Here is a 19,712-nt window from a genome sequence, read left to right as displayed (position 1 = left end):
CGCGGGCGGCTCCGCAGCTCTCGCTGTCGTTCCGGGTCGCCTTTGGGTCTTTCCCCTCCAGTCCCGGTGGCAGGGGTGGGGGGGAAGGAATAGAGCGAGCTAAGATCAGATTAAAGCAGAAAATATAATAAAAGGGAGGGTTGGAAAGTGGGGGAACCGCAAGGAAAAAAAATAAATTAGACACTTAGAGGGAAAGAGTCGCCATGTTTAACAGCTTTTTTTTTTTTTCCTTTTCTTAAAAAAAAAAAAAAAAAAAAAAAAAGGATCTCCTCAATTCAACATAGAACAAGCTTCTCCATCCCAACCCTCCTCTTTTGTCCAATTCAATCTTTGGATAGATCTTTTGTTCTAACTCAGCATGAAAAGAAAAACTTTCTTTAAACGCTATAAACTTAAAACTAACTGAAGTCCCTAAACAAATCCTCCTCTGAGCATTCCAAACATATATACACGGGGCTTGTGTGTGTGTGTGCGTGTGTGTGTGTGTGTGTGTGTGTGTGTTTTTATTTAACCCTGGTGCATTTTCTGTTTAATATTATTCTCTGTGAACCAAAGCTCGCTGCAAGAAACTTATAAATACAGAGATAGCTTACAGGCTTTAAAACATAAAAAGCAGAGAATGTTTTGGATTTGAAAATCATAAATTATAATTTAATGCCAATAACAATTTACAACAAATGGTTGTTTACAATAAACTAACACAAAACAAACAAGTCAAGATCCTGTGTTCTTAGTAAGCATAAAAACTTCACACACACACACTCACATGGATAGCACTTGCAATAGAAAAAGCTAAATCTAGAGGTCAGCAATTCCCCTGCAATAATAGTATATTTATATATTTATATATATTTATATATTTATAGAAAAGGAGCCATGATTCAGATGTAAAACTCTGCTCAAATTCACAGTCATACGCCCCTCAGCCCCCAGTACAGATGTGTCTAACTGGAACACACTAAAGATCAGGGTTTAATCGACTTTACAGAATGATCTCTCTCCCTCCCTCTCTCTCTTTTTGTGAAACCACAACATGGTGTAGTTACGTGTGGTAAAAAGGGAGAGGGGGAAGCCTCAGACAAGAACAAAATTGTAAGCTTTCACATACAAAGCATCTGCCATAGACCAAGGGGAGGGCGGGCGGGGGGAGAGAGAAAGAAAAGAAAAAAAAAATGACACGCACACACACAAAATAAAATATCAACCCCTTGCAAAAACCACATCATCTTGCCTTCCTTCAGGTTTGGGTTGGGTTATTTTGTGGGTTGTTTTTTTTTTTTTTGCCTGCTTGGGATAGCACTCAATTCCCCAGTGGTGTGTCTGGTCCTATGCCACCCGCCCAGGCAGGTCCCACTCCCGGTGCCAGGGCTGCAGGAGAGGGCCCTGTGCCTCCACAGGGACATCCATGGACGCCCACGCGTGCCTGTGTGCCAGCATACACACAGACATGTAGCCCATATGTAAAAGAGAGAGATGACCTGTGGTCATGCTTTCACAGTCTAAGGTAAAAAAAAAAAAAAAAAAAAAAAAAGAAGGAAAAAAAATCCACTTGAGAGTATATATACATTAAAAACCGACTCCTCAGTGCTAGAAGCTAAAGCCACTCCATTTGAAGACCTCTCAATGACAACGATAGATGGCAACTACGGAGTATTATAAAAAATCACACATACTTAAAGAAAACTCATTGCAAACAACTGACCTATATTTACAATACTGCTATTACCTTGCTTGAATGATCTTGTGCGCGTATGTCAGACATTTACAAAAGATTTTTCGCCCCATTCTGATCATAAAATAGATACTGATCTCCAGATTTCTAATACTTTTTCACAACAATACCTTTCCTACGCAGGCACTTAAGTGTGACAAAAATAAGGGCCTTTTTTTTTTTTTTTTTCCCCAGAAAATCCATTTTTAATTAACAGGAGGATTAGATGAATGGGGGTTGATGGTTTACCATTTCAGCATAGTACTTCCTAAAACCAGAGATAAACCACGAACTTAAGTCCTCCACCCCCATCCCGGAATTAAACAGGTAAATACACTACAATACATCTGCTACAAACTTACTGTGACAAGTAAACAAATCAATCGCCTATGGACTTAAATGACTGCAAACTATAGAGAAGTAATGTGGTTTCTGAAAGACATTTATGACAGCCAAACAAGTTTCAGATATCAAATAATATTTTAATTTCTGAATACTTTCAATTTTCCTTGGAATATAACACACAAAGACTCGACCAAACAGTTCAGTTATTATAACTTTTACAGTATACAGAAATGTTGCACTTAAAAAAAAAAAAAACCTTCAGTTTTTTTAAACACAAAACTGTAAACTCTAAGATACTGAATCAATCACGTTATCTATAAGTGCCAACAGTGTTATTTTGTCATGCTGATTTCAATGGTATTTTTTAAAAAGGGAAAATATCAACAATTATTATAATACAAAGGGCTTGCAAATATACAAACAGATAGAGGAGTTTAATAACAATTCATGATGAACTATGTGGAACCCAATTCAAATTACAAAAGTTCACTTTGCTTGTTTGTTTGTTTTTTTTTTTTTAATCAAAACCGTAGTGTGTCTTGGACACAAAATCCTTCTACCTATAATAAATCCCCACAGTTCATTTTCTGTCCGAAATATCAAAAAAAACCTAGATTTGGGGGGAGTTATATGACACGTGTGGTTCATTCGGGTCTATATAATTATAGCTCTCTCAGCTTCAAGCTAGATTTTGGGTCACCACCTTAAGTGCGCTTCCATCATTGTGTTGTTGAGGTTTTTTTTTTTTCTCTTTTCCTTTCTTCCTATGATACTTTCGTGGACTCAGTTTTAATTCTTTCAGAACATATATTTTAAGGATACACAGTTTATTTTTTTTTAAAGAAGCCAAGGTTATATCAAAAATTATTATAGAACCACAGAATAAACTGGTTTGAAACCAGAAAAATACAAAAAAGAACAGCTATAGGTACATAGACACATAGGACAATTAATAATTTGGAAAAAAAAGACTTACTTTCTTCCGTTCTGCTAATTTTCTCCAAATTTCCTTTAAATGCACTTTAAGCGAGATTTTTTAAAAAGTTTACCCCAAAAAAAAAAAAAGAAAAAAAAAAGAAGAAAAAAGAAAAAAAGAAAAAGCCCACCATCGTTTCTTTTCTTCTTCTTTCTTTTTTTCTTTCCCTCTTTTTTATTTTTTACAAAAAAAATGATAAGTAGCAAGTTTTTTTTCTGAACGACACGGGAGTTTTTAATGCATTCTGTAAAAGTTCATTTGACAGTCTCTTTTTTTAATTCACAGTCCATTAATTTTTTCCTGTCTTCTCTTAGCAAACTTGTAACATCCTTTTACATCCTTTCTTAGCAGAAGGAAATTTAAGAAACAACCAGAACCCAAATGTCATTTGCTTTCCTTTCACTCTCATCTCCCTTCTCAATTTTGAAATTTTTTTTTTTTTTTAAATTTTTGTCTTGTCGTTTTTTATTTTTTTCCTTGGTTTTTTTTTTTTTTTTTCTCTCTCTTGAATGTTTTATTGAATGGACATGTAAGGCCAGTTAAAACTGCTGCCAGACAGTAACATATCCCTGATTAGGGTTTCTATGGGGGTTTTACCTACCAAACGGACGAAAAACAATTGCTCTATGACAGAAGAGGAGACAGTGCGAAGGGAGGGGAGACGTAGTAATAGCTTCCCGAATCGTGTTGGCTGGTTGGGATACTGGCTCCTAACATACTCTTCCAAAGCACACTGTGACTTCTCCTGTAAACTTTCAACATGGGCTACATCAGAGAGACCACAGGCATCTAGAAGAAAGTGTATTAAAAAAAAAAAAAAAAAAAAAAAAAAAAAAGAAAGAAAAGGGAAAAAAAAAAAGAAAGCAATCATCAGATTAAAAAGGTTTTGGTGGTTTGTGGGTTGGTTTTTTTGTTTGTTTGTTTTTTAAATTTTTAATTTGATTTTTTTTTTTTTTTTTAATTTCTAGGTTTAAGAGTCGATCGTGCGCCATCACCTTGCCCCCCAGAGTTTAAGTGGGTTTTACCAAAAGGGACAATCTCTCTGTGCATGTGTGTGTGTGTCTGTATTTCTCTCTCTTCTAGAGGGTCTCCTTTAGGACTGAGCACAGCTCCCAGAGTCGAGATTTCTAATGGCACGACAGACCTGAGGGGTGGCAAGGAGGTGCTGGCCAAGCCTAATTTCATATCTCTGCATTTTTTGGGGGAAAGGCTGGGGGGGCGGGGAAGGCTTGAGTCGAAAAGGGGGAAAGGGAGCCACTATTTCTCCACACCCCCCCTTCCTGGAAAATAATTGGGGGGAGCCTAACCTTGAGAAGAGAAGGACTACTACTCACAGTGATAGAAATCATAATAATAATAAAAAACTGGCCCAGCCAAAGATAATGGCGCCCCGGATCCAGCAACAGATTCTCCCCCAAAGAAGACAACGCGTTTTTCTTCAGTCTTTGAAACTGATTTAAGTGGCCCTTTAAAACTGATCTTGTCAGTTTAGCCTATTCAGAGGCAGCCATGCAAACTGTGATCTCTCTGTTCATTTGAGCTGTTTCTTTTCCCCCCTCTTTTCTTTTCTCTTTCTTTCTTCCCCCCCCTCTACTCCCCCCTCTTTTTTTTTTTCCTCTTCTTCTTCTTTTTAAACCTAAAGGCCCTTACAAGAAGAAAACTCCCTGATAGGGTCTGGACATTTTTTTCTTTTTTTTTTTTTCTTTTTTTTTTTTTTCCCTGATACGCTAAAATACAATAAGTTCCCTTTAAATCAGAGACGTCTGTGCTGAAAGAGCACAGGTTGTGACCTGACCTCCCTGTGGCTTTCCTAGGCACAGGGCTAACACATGCATATTCTGCGAGTCATTAGAACCCAGATTTTTCCCCCCTCCCTCTTAAAAGAGGCTGCAGCAAACATTATATGCATCTATGTGCGTCTGTTTTACATCAGGGAGGGTTATTGGGGTGCTGCAGAAGCTGCAAGCATCACCCTATATTTTTTTGCATGTGGCTGTCTTGCCCAGAATCAGATAACAAGAAACGTTTATCTAGTTGGGAGGCAATTTACACGCCAGGCCTCCCATTTTGAAAATAGTCATAAATTAAACAGTTACGACAGGATCGGACGATTGTTTTCTCAGAAGGCTAAAAAAAAAAAAAAAAAAAAAAAAAGAAAAAAAAAAAGAAAAAAAAAAAGTGATTTGGGAGAAAAGGCAGGATTGGAAATAAACTCCTTGGTGTGGGTGTGAGCTGGGCAGGGGCTGGGGAGGGATGTGAGCGTGTGTGGGATCCTCGCTGAGCGGCTGAGCGAGGGAGAGGAAAATGCATCCTAGAAAAACGATAGAAAAATAAAATAAGCACCCCACGGACACCCCTTCCCACACGGGATCCCTGTCTCCCTGTGGCTAGATGCGCCCTGCTCATTGATCACCTCAGGATTTAGCACCAGTAATTGAGGGGGGGAGGAAAAAAAAGGAGAAGTTTTTTATGTGTAAAGCAATAATATATAAAAGGAAGTTTAGGTCACGACCCAGAACCTGGACAAAGTCCAGAAAATGACTTCGTTCCCCAGACCCCCTTTAACACAACAAGGAACGGATTGTGAGCCCTTCTTTTCCCACATAAACTACATTTTTTTCCTGTTTCCTGATATCAGGCTTTAAAAAACTCTGATGAGTAATTATTTTGCAGGTCCTGCTTCCATTCATATGTTTATCGCGTGGCCACTTTCCCAAGCATCCGAAGGAGTTACAGGCGAAATATATGTATTTTTAAATTTAATCCCCAAACTTCGAGGGCTCCAGCACACTGGGTTGCCGGTGCAGCCTCAAAGTTAGTGATCTGAGATAACGTATTGCACAAATTAGCGAGCAGATTTTTTTTTTTCCCCTCAGAAGGAAAAAAAAAAAAAATTTAGCCTCCAGAGTTAATATCAGGATTATTACTCACCCAGGTTAAACTCTAGTGCAAGCTAATTAGATTTCACAACGCACTCAATTATTGCTTTATAACTCATGCACTATTTCTAGGCAGCAAAAGTTGACACATATTTCCCCCCCCCTCCCCTCTTTGATTATCTAAGAAACACCTCGAGGTCTTTTCCTCGGGAGAGTCATGGTTGTGCCACCCCGGAATTACACTGCAGAGCGGCAGCTTCAGCCTCCTCTTACTTTTCCATACTATCCCTGTCTACTTATGGTAATGATCTTTTCGCACCCGCTACTCGCTTTGGACTATGCAGTTCCTGCTGGGTACAAATGCAAACTTTTCCCCTTAGCTTAAATGACACAGAACTGCTCACTGCCATATTCTGTTTAAATCAGAGACAGCTCTTTGCAAAGTTGATTTATTTTATTTTATGGAATGGCAGGGAACATATTTTAAACTCAGATTTGCGCATTTAACTTTTTTTTTTTTTTTAATTCAATTTTTAATCCTGCAGGGCTTTTTTCCCTTCCTGGCTGCCCATAAAATGATCCTCTTTTTAAAGTGGTTTCACTGATAGGACGACTTGTATTTAACAACATCAAACAGATTTTGCTGCTGTTCGGATGCGTGTCATTAAATGCAACAACCCAGAGCTATACTGTTAAATAAAATATTATTTTCAATGGGAAGAGTGCAGTCTCTCGTGGCGAATGGGTGCCTCTTCCTGGGCCCTTCTTTCCCAGTCCCCAGCATTATTCAGCTAGGGTTGGGGTGTATTTTGGCTGTCTGGTTTTTTTCTCTTTTTAAAAAAAAAAAAAAAAGGTGTGTGCGTATTTTATTTTTATTTTATTTTTTTCTGATTTGCACTCCCTAGAAGATGGGATGCTCGGATCCGAGGCCCTGAAGGGGAGAGCACAGGGCACCGCTTCCTAAAAGGAAAAGAGACCGCGCTGGTTCTCGGGGGGCAGGGAGCGGGGATGGGGTGCAGGCAATAACACTTTGCAAGAGCAAACAGTTCTCAAGGGGGGCCCGGGGAAGGAGAAAAAAAAAAAAAAAAAAAAAAAAAAAAAAGGAGCAAAGAAATGCCGCCTACCTGAGGTGAAGAGGACTATGGCCTTTAAACAGCTATATTCTGCAGAGTCGACATGCAATGCTTTCAGTTTTTCTACTTGCTCTTGGAAGATTCGTATGTGGTCCATAAAGGCGACCACTCGGTCAGCAGACATTGGCGAAGCGTGGAGGCCAGCAGCTGCCAGGAGCGGAGCTACGTGGAGGGGCATGGAGCACTGGGCAGCGTTGAGGACAAATAACTCGCTCCAGGTCAGCCTCAGGAGGGCCACCTGGTCTGTGATCTGGAGGTCTGGGAAGAAGGGGATATTCCTGGCCCACTCCACCGCGCTGAAGAGCATCCTAGCTGCCAGTTCACAAATGTTCTCGATGCCCATGATGTTGTTGGGTTGCATGCACTGACTGCCAAAGCGGGAGGTGGGGTAGGGCTCTGCTCTCAGAAGAAGGGAGATATATCCGGATAGGTAGGAATGGCAGTTGAGAGGGTCCCCATTTGTCAAGGCGAACTGACCATGAGTTGGCTGTGTGGGTGGCATTCTGCCCCTCTGGACCGCTGCAGTAAATAAAGAAGAAACTACAGCTATTAATATCTGAATTGCGACCATCGGTTCAAATACAGCCTGCTTTGTGTGCTTGTGCGTGCCTGTGTGACCCCGCACCCGGCCAGCTTCGGGGGGAACACATGCATTTTCCCAGGCAGAGTTCAGCCCCAGCCCCGCTCTAAGGCTCCGCAGTTCTCGGGTCAAGTCAAGCAACAACAAAAGCTGAAGGACGCTGTGGGCTCGGCCAGGGCTGCTGTGGGAGCCCAGCTCCTCACTTCCCAAAACACACCACAGTCCAGTTATCCCCCCTCCCCTCCACCGCCACCCCCTCCTTCAAGAGATGCAGGATACGTCTTTGTGTGTTTTTTCTCCATTACACCTAAACCAGCTCATTGATTTGAGGCTGGGGGAGCGGGATGAGGAGGGAGGAGGGGAGAAGGAAGAAACACTTCAGTTCGAAATCCCCGGCTCTGGTCCCACACGCGTTTCTCGCCCACTGAATACATCGTTGCTGCTGGTATTATACATCCCCCCCCTCTCGTAAAAAATACCAAAGGAGGCAAAATCACCCCACAACATCCCCGGCAGGTCCCCTGGTGAGGCTGAGGGCATTATCCAAAGGCACCTTCCCCCGCTGCCCATGGAAAGTGGGCCTTTCATTTTGTTAATAAATTTACACGGTGACAGCGAGAGAAAAAGGAGAGAGAAAAAGGGCTCAGAGGCAGAGAGACGACAAGAAGGGAGAACGCCTAAAAATGTGCTTGATTTATATTTGTTATCGCCTGTATTCCAAGGTTAGTTACTCTTGCAGAAACACAAAGAGAGGAGCCCGGCGAGTCCCAAGCCCCCTCACCCTTAACCTACATAGCAGCGTCCAGACACAGAGCACGCACTGGAAAACTGCAGGCTCACATTTCCCGTCTAATTTTATATCACAAAGACTCCACTTGCAGAGATCCGAGCACCCCACACTTACTTCTGGACTGCTCCTTACACCCCCCACCCCATCCCTTCTACCCCCTCCTGCCTCTCCCGGAGGAACAAGAAAATACGAGGAAGAAGAGAAAAGTGAGGTAATAACAACCAGGAAAGGCAGGCACACGGCAGTGTGTATATATACACACACACACACACACGCGTGGAGATGTGTGTGTGTATGTATTTATATTTTTAAAGGAGGAAAAATCCGGCTGGGAATCCACAGTGGAGTGCTGTAGAGCCTCGGTAGGGTGAGTCCCATTGTAATAGTAATTTGAACCGCCTGTGTAAAATTGCAATCTAAGGCAGGGTGCTGGAGGATATATATATGTGTGTGTATGTGTGTGTGTGTGTGTATGTGTGTGTGTGCATCTCGGGAGGCTCCGTGTGTGTGTGTACACACACGCACAGACACACACAGGGCTGCTCGGGGGACGGGGGCTAAGGCTGAGCATGCAGGAGGAAGCACGAAGGAAAAGTAACCACACGTCAGAATCATCATCTCGCTCCTAAGCAGCGTGAAACTAAAAATCCACTTTCAATAAACCTCCATCAGCAAAATCAAAACAAACACAAATCAATTACGAGTGCAGGAGAAAGCATGCGAGAGCCCCTGCCTCCCTGCCCACCCTCCCCAACACCGCTTTCTTTCATTACGAGAAAGTTTCTGGCTGGTTTATTCGAGGGGGGTGGGTGGGGGGGAGGAAAGGTTCTGGTTGGGTTTGGGCTTTGGAGAGGAAAGTTAAAAATACTAAGAGTAATTATATATATTATTTAAAAATAATAAAAAAAGGAAAACCAAACAAACCCCAAAACGCAGCGAGTGAAAAAAAAAATTGCAAAACAAATGAAATCCCAATACCTTCCCGTCTCATGCCAACTTTGAGGCATTTTTTGAGGCGGCAGTACTGACACTGATTGCGGTGGTGCTGGTCAATGGGACAGTTCCTGTTGGCACGACAAGTGTAGCTGAGATTCCTCCTTACACTCCGCTTGAAGAAACTCTTGCAACCCTCGCAGGTAAACTGGCCATAATGTTTGCCACTAGACTTGTCCCCACAAACCACACATTCAATGTGCTGCTGCTGCTGCTGCTTGTCTCCTTGGTTCTGCTGGCTCGGCGGGTTGGTCTGGGCTGGCGTACTGGGAGGGCCCCCGGGCCCCGGGGTCTGTGGGGTGTGCGGGGCCCCGGCCGGGGGTCCCTGCACCGGCGGGGCTTGCGAAGGCTGCGTTCCCTGAGCTCCGGGCACATCGTCCTGGGGGTCTCGCCACGCACCGACTACCATTGCCATATCTATTGGACACCGTTGCCAAACTTCCTGTTCCCCCTTTATTTTCAAAGTTTGTTTGCTTTGCTTTTCAGATCAGCTTTGCAGCAGTCTTTTTATTTTTTGTCCTCCCCTCTCTCTCTCTCTCTCTTTCCCTCTCTCTCTTTTGTTGTTTTGCCTTTTTTTTTTTTTTTTTTTTTTTTTTTTCAGGAGGGTCGGGGTGGGGGGGATCTCCCGGTACCGGCGAAGGTGCAGAAGCACGGGGCGATGGAGGTGTGTGTGCGGGGGGGCGAGGTGCGAGTCGATTGTCTGGGCTCCAGGAGAGCAAAGTAAAGGGGTGGTGGGGGTGGGGGAGAGAGGGGGAGAGAGAGAGAGAGAGAGAGGAGAAAAAAAAAAAAATCTCTTCAAAGATCTCCCTCTCTCTCTCTTAGAGCTGATCTGCAGCAGAGTAGTTGAAGGAGGAGAGGCGGGTGTCTGGGGGCCAGGTCCAGGGAAGCTCGCAGTCAGCCATTCAGGAAAGCCATCAAAATAAGAATGAATAAAAGGTTAAAGATTACACACACAGCGGAAAAAAACACGCACAGCGGAGGAGACTCTTCTCGGCGCGGAGAGCGGTCGGTCTCGCCGTAGTTTTTGGAAGTCCAGCTTGCAGCAGCAACATCAACTGCGATCGCTTTGTTTTTGTGGGCTTTTTTTTTTCCTCCTCCTCCTCTTTCCTCCTCTCTCTCTGCTCTGTCTCTCCTCCCTCCTTCGCTCGCTTTAATTCTTCCTCTCCGCCGCTCCGCCCGGCCGCTGCGCTCTTGCTCTCTCTCGCTCCCTCTTTTGGGCTCGGGGGTGTGGGGGGGCTGTTGGCTTTTTTTTTTTCCTCCTCCTCCTCCTCGCTCTCTCTCTTTTTTTTTTTGTTTTATAAAAAAATTCTTATTATCGTTACGATTACGATTATTATGAATTATTATTATGATTGTTTATTTGTTCCTCCTCTCCGGCGCCGCCGCTCTGCTCCGCTCTGCCCCGTTCCGCCGGTTCGCCGCTCCCGCCGCGCCGCGTCCCCGCCGCCGCTCCCGCTCCCGCCGCCGCTCGGGTGCCGCTGCCGCCGCTGCCGCCGCCGCCGCTCCCGCCGCCGCTGCCGCCGCCGCCGCGCTGCCTTATGCTGCTTCTGCCGCCTCGCAAGTGGGCTCTCGCCTCCGCGCCGCCGGTGCTCACGGCGCGGGCAGGGGGAGGGGGGCCGCGGGGCGGGGGGGAGGGAAGGAGTCAACTCGCCAGCGCAGCAGCGCCCAGCCAGCCAGGATGATAAAAGAGGGGAGCGGGAGGAGGAGGAGGAGGAGGAGGAGGAGGAGGAGAGGAGGAGGAGGAGGAGGAGGAGGAGGGAGAGGGAGAGAGAGAGAGAGAGAGGGAAGGATCATAACCCAGCGCGCAGCATCGCTCCTCAGCCGGGGAGGGAGGGAGGAGGGGAAAAAAAATCACCAAGGGGAGAGCGCGCCAGCGCTCCCCCCCCCCCCCCCGCCCCAAAATAAAAAGAAGCAGGGGCTCCCCCCCGCTCCCCTCCCCTCGCGGCGGCGGGGAGGGGCGGCGCGGGGCGGGGCGGGCGGGCGGTGCGGGCGGCGTGTGGGCCGAGGAGCGGCGAGCGCGCTCCCCGCCGGCCGCTCGCCCCGCTGGCGGGAGAGTGAACTTTGACACGGCTGCTGCAACTCAGCGCGCGTCGCCATGGCGACCGCGCGCCTTATAAGGCAACCGGGCCGGCGCCTGAGTGGTCAGGCGCGCGCGCCCCGCCCCCCGGCCCTCATTGGGCCGCGCCGCCCTTGCGCGGCCCGCCATGGCCGCCGCCGCCGCCCGCGCGGTCCTAGCGCCGCCCGCCGCCCCGCGCCCGCCGCCCCGCGCCCTCCCGCCCCGCCGGGGCCAGGGGTTAGGGCGAGCCCGGCGTGCGGAGCGCGGCGCCGCCGCCGCCTCACCTGGGGCTGCCCGCCGGGGCGCGGCCTCGGGGGTCGGAGGGGGCGGCGGGTGCAAAGCGGAAAGCAGGCGCTAAACCGAGGTAAAACTCCACGGAATAAAAGTAAAGCCGAGCCCCGGCGCTGCCGCCGCCGCCGCCGCGGGGAAGGGGCGGCCGCGGGTTGCCCGAAAGCGGTCGGGGAGCGCAGTGCGGGCTGGCGCCCGCCGGGGGTCTCACGGCGGAGCCCCCCCCGGCCCCGCTCCGGGCACCTGCGCTGGCCGCGGCCGCCCCGTGTCCCGCCGCCCGCCCGAGCCGCGCCCCGGCCGCCCGCGGAGCCGCGCCGAGCCCGGCCGGGCTGCGCCGAGCTGAGCGTGCCCGCGCCCGGCGCTCCGGGACCGGCCGCTCGCACAGCCCGGCCCCGGCGGGGCGCGGAGCCTCCGCCGCTCCGCCCGAGCGCTCCCGGTTCCCGCTCGCCCCGAAGCGAGGGGACCGCGGCTCCGCTCCAGGCACCTCCGGAGCCCGGCACGGCGCTCCGCAGAGCGTGACAGCCGTGCCTTTCGCACGGCATCGCCACGGCGTGGCTCGCCTCAACCCCTTTAACTTTATTTCGGGGTTTTGCGGGTTCGGGGGTTTCATAACCACACGTACCCCGACACTGTAACACGACCTCCGTTCTGTACCACGAGCAGGTAACAGAGCTAAGCACGGGGTCGTGTTTATTTCCCGCTGAATGGAGCTACGGCCAGCGGAGCGGGGACTCGTGTCCGTCTCCCGGTGAAAATGGCCAAAAGACCCTCGAACAAGCGAAGGGACGGAGAGATAAAATAGAAAACATGTTAACATAGACAGATAAATGCCCGGCCGGACCTTTCCTCCTCTGCGAACACAGGCGGCTGTGAGCGCTCACATCCCAGCCGGTCACCAAGCACGGCCGCGGGGACACAGTCCTGGGCACAACTCTGTAAGGGATTAATTGCCCCTCACCTCCTCACACACACTTTTTCATGTTGCCACATGCCCACACACTTCTGCCACAGAAATAATAGTGTGGGTAAAGCCGCAGGTGCGGAGATGGTTGGAAAGTTGTAAAAAGCACCTCGACTTTCGAGTGTCCTGCCTGGAAACCTGGTGTGTTCAGACCCCACGGGCGAAGAGGTTTTTGCGACTCAGTTTCAAAGACAAAGCTGCAGCATTCCCACTGATCCTCACGGAGCAAAAAAATAACCTTTACCCGAAACAGTGACCAGGAGGGACTGGGAAGACAGAAAGTGGGGAAGGAATCTTTCCTGGTTAAAATGTGGGGAACTGCCTTATGATTTCCGAACAACCCAGAGCTGAGGAGGTGACCTTTCGGGTAGGGTAGGAGAAGGTGGGGGTTCAAAATGCAGAATAGCCACAGATTGTTGCTGATGTTGGGTTTCCTGAGGAAAAAAATAAAAGCCAAAACCCAAACCACAACCCAACACCAACCTTTCCTGTCTCGAATCTGACAAAGTAAACAGGATTAATTCACCATATGAAAAAACATAAACGCCGTCCTAACAAATGCAGAAATCAGAAGAGAAAGCGGTTTTAACAGGACGCACAATATTAATAGTTTGAACGTATGATCGTAAAAATGAAAAACCATTGATATACGCTTAAAAGCCGCCGTATACGCTGATTGCTCAAGCATTAATGAAGAATGCCCCAGATTAACTATTTGCTCTTCGAGGGATGCAGCGATATAACTATCTATTAGCACCATTAGATGCTTTGCTATTTATTTGAAAACACCCCTGCGAGTGGGTTGAGACAGAAGAGATGAATGTAAAAATGAACTGCAGCTAATTTCGCTAAATAATCCTCGAAACCTGAGCGCTTCGCAAGGAAGGGGGAGATTCTCCACTGTCCTTCTCCGAGGCTAATGACAATAGAAATGCTCTGGTTTAAAAGTGAGACCGTGTTGGTTTTCCAAATAAACAAACGCATCCCTCCTGCCATTTTACTGCAGATGTAAATTTATTTTAATGAGAGGGAGTGGAAGGATTTATTTTGCTAAAATTGAGTTGGGGATAGAGCCGGTGTAAATCTTTAGGTTTCAAAAAGAGAGGAGGAAGGAGGGGGAAGCTGCTTTCCTGGCAGAAAGCTGCCTAACAGTCCTCTAATTCTTTCTAGATTAAATCGCAATATGAATACAGCATCGAACAAATACCGAGTTTCGCTCTGAACTCAGTGGAAAGCAGTTACGTCTAACAGAATTCAATGAATTCCTCTTCTCCCTCAATGTAGTATGTGTGTGTTTTTCTCTTCCACCACACTGAAGTTCCATGAATAGGGAAAGTGGCTCCTATTGTGTGCCTCTGAACTTCCAAGTCAATGCAATTTTTAACCACTGGCTTGTGGTACTTTGAAAATCACCAGGGGCTGTCAGAGTTGGGTCCTCTGAAAAATTTACAGTGCTAAATCAGAGCATATGCTGTGAGAGAGGAAAAAAAATTGCTTAAGATTGGAGCAAGTACAGTATCTGGCTGCCCCCTAGTGTAAGTCTCTTATCTGCCTAAAATTCAACTTTAAAAGAAAAGGATCTCTTAAAGGGAAACGACTTTTGGCTCACGTATGCATACGAGAATGAAACTTCTGTACATTTTAATCTGATTAATTCCTAAGGATTTAAAATTAATTGGCTTGGGCACTCCTAGACCGGACTATAAGATTTCTGCATCAGGGTTTCTGCGAGAGCTGTGCCGAATAGGTATTTTTAAGGGATAGTGGTAAGGGATGGGGGGGGGGGAGATCCTGTTTTGTGATTTTTTTTTTTTAACGAGGATCCGAGCCTCGCTTGCTGTTGTCAGAGCAAAACACTTCTGCTGCCTAAAGTCAGATCCACGTCTTTTGCAATAATACTTAAAATAAAAAAAAAAAAAAAGGGATAAATAATTGCCTTAAAGCCTCAGCCGAACTGCCAACCACACCTTCGGATGGTGAGTATATTCCAGCTTCTTTCCATTGTACTTGCTTAGCCAGGGAAGGGACCGGAGGGGGAGAGGGGATCTCGGCGCTCTACCTTCACCACCGACCTTTTTTTTTTATTATTATTTTTTCCCCTTCTCCCCCCCCCCCCCCCCCCAAATAAACGCTGCCAGCTGCACACAGCGACGCGATCCCGGGCAGTTTAATACCTATCATTTAAGTTAAGAGCCTCGTCCTGCCCTCCCACCCTCCGGAGCAGGTCGGTCCGCGCTCCGCCCGAGCAGCCCCGGCGCCGGGCAGGGGCGGCAGCGCCCGGGCGCTGCTCCTGGGGAAATGACTCGGAGGCGCTTTGCCTCGGACCTGGAAGCCGGGTCCGCTCGTTGGGTTTGTTCGCTTGTTTGTTTGTTTGCTGCTTTGCTTTATTTAGCTAAAGGACGTGCTAACTGATGGTGCTGCAATTACACATACTTGGGTCTGCCCCCCTCCCCTCTTCCCCTCCTTAGAGCAACCCACGTAACCTTAGAAACGATCGTTTAAGACGCACGTTAGCTAACATTTGCTTTTTTGGATTTTTTGTTTTCCTTAAAAGAGAAACACAAGAATCACAACACATTGCCCGAAAAAAGTGTCAAAGAAGAAGAAAAAAAACTATAAGTAAACATACCAAAACCATATTTGCCTTGTTCAAGGTCCCAAATCGCTTGCATCTTCCTTTTTCTACCTCTCCTTTAGTTTGGCAGGTGAAACAAACAAATAAAAAAAAAAAAATCAGACCGCTGTTTGCCCCCCAGAAAGATGTGCGTTGGGTAATTAAAGAGAAGTCTCCTTCTTGGTGTTTATCTAAGCGATTGTGCAAACTGATTAAAAAAAAAAAAAGAGAGAGAAAAAAAAAAAGTAAAGTTACAGCCTTCAGGGGGGGAAAAAAAGGAAGCAAGGTGAAGGGAATAGATTTCCCACAACCTAAAGGGAAGTGCTTTCGATGTATTATTAGCGATCAGCCTTGGGAGAGAGAGGAAAAAAAAAAACACCCTGAACACACTCTAACTTTACACAGACAAGATTTCAGGGGGGGCTTTGTACACAGCTGCTTAGGAATGTGCGCCTTGCCTTTAAGAAAAAATCCCCAAGCCCAAGGTAGGAGATGTCTTTGAGTGATCCTTGTCTCATTTCATTCCTTAGAAGGAAGAGCGTCTCGCTACACCTTGTTTGGAGCTGGAAAGGCGAGACTTAAAAAAAAAAAAAAAAAAAAAAAAAGAAAAAAAAAAGGGGAAAAATATTCACAACCCACCCTTCCAATTGGGGAGGGAAAAAAAAAAAAAAAAAAAAAAAAAGAGAGGGAAATCTCCTAAGTTAATGACTGTGGGGGTAGGATGGATGCGACGGATTTCAGCCCCCCCTCCCCCCCTTTCCCACCTCCCCCCTCCCCGGCAGGAAAAAAAAAAAAAAAAACGAAAAGGGAAAAAAAAGCCAACCGCAAACAACTACAGGCTGGACTATCAACACATGCACCGAAGGGGAAAAAATATATAGTGTCCTGTGTAGGGTCGGCAGGGAACGCAAGCACACGCTAAAGCAAGTTGGGAAAGAATCCGAGCTAATCAGCAATCTCTTTCTCTCTCTCTCCTTCTCTCCCTCTCCCCCTCTCTCTCTCTCTCTCTCACTGCCCCTGAGATCCCAGCTCGAAAGAGGTACTCCACATTTTTTCATTACCAAAAATCCGTTGCAATAATCATTTGTTGCTAATTGAAACCCTTGGAGACATTTTTCCCCACCCCCTTCACAAACATGGCAACTTTTAGTCATGGGAAGCACGTTTAGTTTTATTTTATTAAAAAAAAAAAATACGGTTAGGAAAAGGCTGAATCTTTCACCCACGAGAAATATCAGCGAGTCAGCCCCCTTCCCCGGGATGGGAGGGGGGAGTGGGGGGAACGGGACCCCGGTACAGTGAGGGCTTGGGAAAATTTGGAATACATTATACCGCCTTTGGCAGGAGAATACTCTCCAACTAATGGATTCCTGCTCCTTTTTGTGTGTGTGTGTGTATCAGTGTGGGGGGTTTCTGGAAAGAGGGGTGGTGGTCGTGGTGGTGGGGAGCCGAGCTTTTATTTTAAGAAACTGTTAGGGTAGGGAGTGTGTCATACTTGACAAATGGAACAAACGCTCTTCCATTTCTTGCTTGTCCTTGCCTTAAAACAGGAATTAAGTTAACCACAGTGCTGCATGTTAATTGCATGTTTACTGGGCTAATGAAAATTACAAAAGGGTTTTGCCACCTCGATCGGTGATGAAAAAGTATGAAGGCGATTGTCATTGCAGCCTTCGGGGAGGGCCCGGGGGGTGGGGGGGAAGGACCGGGCACGAACAATATTGATCAGAAGAAGGATAAATCTTTTAACTGCTTGTTAATACCATAAATATGGTCTACACAAGTTTCCACTCTTGTTAAGTCTAATCAGTACATGGAAGATGGAGACATAGCCCACTTGAATGAATTTTTATTATTGCCAGAGGGGTACTTGCATCTGTGGGCTCCCTCCCCTCCTCAATTTGAGCAGCCCCCCGCCCCCCCTTCCAAAATCCTCTCTTGCAGAGGAGGATCGTGAAGGTGTGCAGAAAGCACAGGAGACAAATCCAAGCTTTTTATCCTTTCTTCATTTTTCCAAATGCTCCTTTTTTTTTTTTTTTTTTTTTTTTTTTTTTTTTTTTTTTTTTTTTAGTTGTAAAGCTGAACGGGTCATGGTGGGGAAAGCCTAAAGGGGGGACACCCCTGACCGACCCCCCCTCGCCCCTCCTTTTATTCTTGAGATCTCTGGATGAAAAGCTGACCCAGTAATTCAGTTTGATGATAACCATTTTCATGCTTGAAAACAATCTGCCAAATTAAACCTAAATGGAAAGAGCAGTGGGAAAGGTAGTGAGAGCAGGGCGTTTTGAAATCCCCCCCACCTCTCCGAAAGGGATTATTTGGCCAAAGGAGGAGGGAAAGGCAATTAAATAGACTAAAGATGATTTAAATCCCAACCAAAAATAATTCCAGGGAGAAGTTTGCCCCCTCCGGTGTTGCCCAGCCCTGGATTTGAAAACTTTGGCCCAACTTGTGGCAATAGCTACAACTTTGCTCCGCAGGGGTCAGAGGTGAGGGCTATTTTAACCCTAAAAGCCTGCGAGTGACCAAGGTTGCGGCTGGGCTCGCAGCACTAATAGCCATAATTACCTCCTCCCCTTCCAGGGACATTCCTCGCAGCAGCAGTGTTAGACGCCGAATTGAAGAAAATCCTGGAGTTGAACATATCTTCGGGGGTAAATAACAGCAATATGAAGGAATTTCAGAGCTCTCCCTTTCGCTTGGGGGGATTGAAGCTTTTTTCCTTTTTTTCCCCCCTCTTTTTTTTCTTTTTTTCCTCCTTCCCCCCCCCCTTTCCACCCCCCCCCCCCCGCCTTGCCAGCATTCCCAAGGCGCTGGGTCTTTGTCTTAGAAGGAATGGAGTGTCTGAATGGTGTGAAAGGGACAGAGAGGGTTGCTTCAAATCGATTTTACTTGTCCTCTCTGTCTTTTCGGATCAACGCCCTTCAATGGACACATAGGTGCTCTTTCAACCAAAAACTTGTGCAACATTTTCTGCCTGTATTGGTGCTAAATACAATAAATGCTGGGCAGATTTTTTTTTTCTTTCTTTCCAAAGCAGAAAGCACCCTAATTAAATTGTTTTATATGGACAGTCAAGACAGACCAATTAAGTATGCATTAGTATAAAGATATATTCGAGAGATAAGCGCTCTATAGGAGCCCTGTCTAGGCAAGGTGTGGAAAGTGTCCTCTCGATGAGAGGCTGTGAGCAGGGTTTCATATGGATTTTTCCCCTCCATTGCCTCCCATACTCGAGTAACGGGCTGAATAAGTTAGAGAAAAGCCATTAGTGAAAGTGGTTTCTAAACAAAGTTAACAGGTGGATGTAGCTGGTTTTACATTTGAATAACAGTCGCACATCTGTAATACACAGCCCTGGATTTATGCAGCGCCTGTGCAGGCAATGTCCATTTGCAGAGACAAACGCCTTCGACCTAGAGCTGAGGTGCAAACGCACACGCACGGGAATAAAATAAATATCTGGGCACCTCTGTGGGCTGCAGGACATGATGTGAGTGAGCACACAGAGACGATGCAGAGATCACTGTGTGGCCATTGTGTGGAGGCACCCAGCCTGCATCAGACAGGCACCCACACAGCAGGCACTGCTGTCTCGGACAGCTCAGCGGGCACAGCACCGTCCTGGGGTAATTGCAAGGGGAAGCATTGGCGTTCCCCAGAGTGAAATAGCAGCTCAGCATAAAACACACACATACACAAGTGAACTTCTCTTGCTGCCCATTTTATCACTCTGGGAAAGCTCTCGTTATGGTTAACCACAGGAAACGGGCTTTAAGCTCTTCTCCATTTCCATTATTATTACTATTATTTTTCTTCACTGCAGCTTTTCCACGTCGTTCAACAAAACCACCCCAAACAAAAAAACCCCAGACAAACAAACAAAAAAACCACTGAGCCCCCAGCAGCCCTGCCTCAGCCCTGTCCTGGGGCAGGCAGAGCCGCGGGATGCGGTGAGGAGGAGGGGAGAGGCGGGCTGGAAGTTGCTGGGGCACCCTCCATCCCTGGGCACATCGCTGCCACCCGCTGAGGCTGAGCTGTGGGAGCGAGCCCTGTGGCCGAAGATGCTGCAGGGTGCGAGCGGGGAATCGCCTTTTCGCCGTGACACTGCACCGCCGAGAGCGGCCGGGCTTGTACTCGAAGGGTCGGGGAAAAGGGGATCCAGGGGTTCAGGGATGCACAGCGGGGCTGCGGGGGCTGCCCGCTTTGACCCCCATTTTCCAGCAGCGCCCTGCGTGTGTCAGCCCATCCCAGGGATATGGGAGACGGGGATGAATAAGCCATTCCTGGCTTAGGTGCTTTAATGGCACGGTAAACAGGTTAGAAACAGAGGTTTTTAAAGACTCAGGTTTTCTTTATTGGTCACCTTCGAGGATAAATCATAAC

At 47.0% G+C, this 19,712-nt stretch overlaps 1 protein-coding gene across 3 annotated transcripts; it reads right to left on the bottom strand.

Annotated features, from left to right (window-relative positions):
• Positions 1-1,265: 1,265 nt before the first annotated feature.
• NR2F2 (nuclear receptor subfamily 2 group F member 2) lies at positions 1,266-15,896 on the bottom strand. 3 transcript variants are annotated; one of them, XM_053988422.1, is made up of 3 exons: positions 15,342-15,896; positions 7,036-7,563; positions 1,266-3,821 (listed from the first exon to the last, which is right to left on the bottom strand). In XM_053988422.1, exons 1-3 carry the CDS (start codon positions 15,382-15,384, stop codon positions 3,547-3,549), a joined length of 846 nt encoding a protein of 281 aa, XP_053844397.1. In that variant the 5' UTR covers positions 15,385-15,896; the 3' UTR covers positions 1,266-3,546. The 3 variants fall into 3 exon arrangements, with proteins under 3 accessions (XP_053844397.1, XP_053844395.1, XP_053844396.1); XM_053988420.1 differs by lacking the exon at positions 15,342-15,896 and adding an exon at positions 9,393-11,427 and having other exon boundaries at positions 7,036-7,584; XM_053988421.1 differs by lacking the exon at positions 15,342-15,896 and adding an exon at positions 9,393-11,426.
• Between the last annotated feature and the right edge of the window lie 3,816 nt (positions 15,897-19,712).

The sequence above is a fragment of the Vidua macroura genome, chromosome 12 (genome assembly GCF_024509145.1).
Source record: "Vidua macroura isolate BioBank_ID:100142 chromosome 12, ASM2450914v1, whole genome shotgun sequence".
Taxonomy (NCBI): domain Eukaryota; kingdom Metazoa; phylum Chordata; class Aves; order Passeriformes; family Viduidae; genus Vidua; species Vidua macroura.
This window is presented reverse-complemented; position numbering and strand designations above follow the sequence as displayed.

Bases quoted from the DNA above. Each gene is read 5' to 3' on its own strand.
- NR2F2 (XM_053988420.1), bottom strand. From the start codon at position 9,822: ATGGCAATGGTAGTCGGTGCGTGGCGAGACCCCCAGGACGATGTGCCC. The intron at 7,585-9,392 runs GTATTGGGATTT...TAATAGCTGTAG, and splicing joins AGTTGGCATGAGACGGGAAG to TTTCTTCTTTATTTACTGCA. The intron at 3,822-7,035 runs GTAGGCGGCATT...ACTTTCTTCTAG, and splicing joins CATAGTCCTCTTCACCTCAG to ATGCCTGTGGTCTCTCTGAT.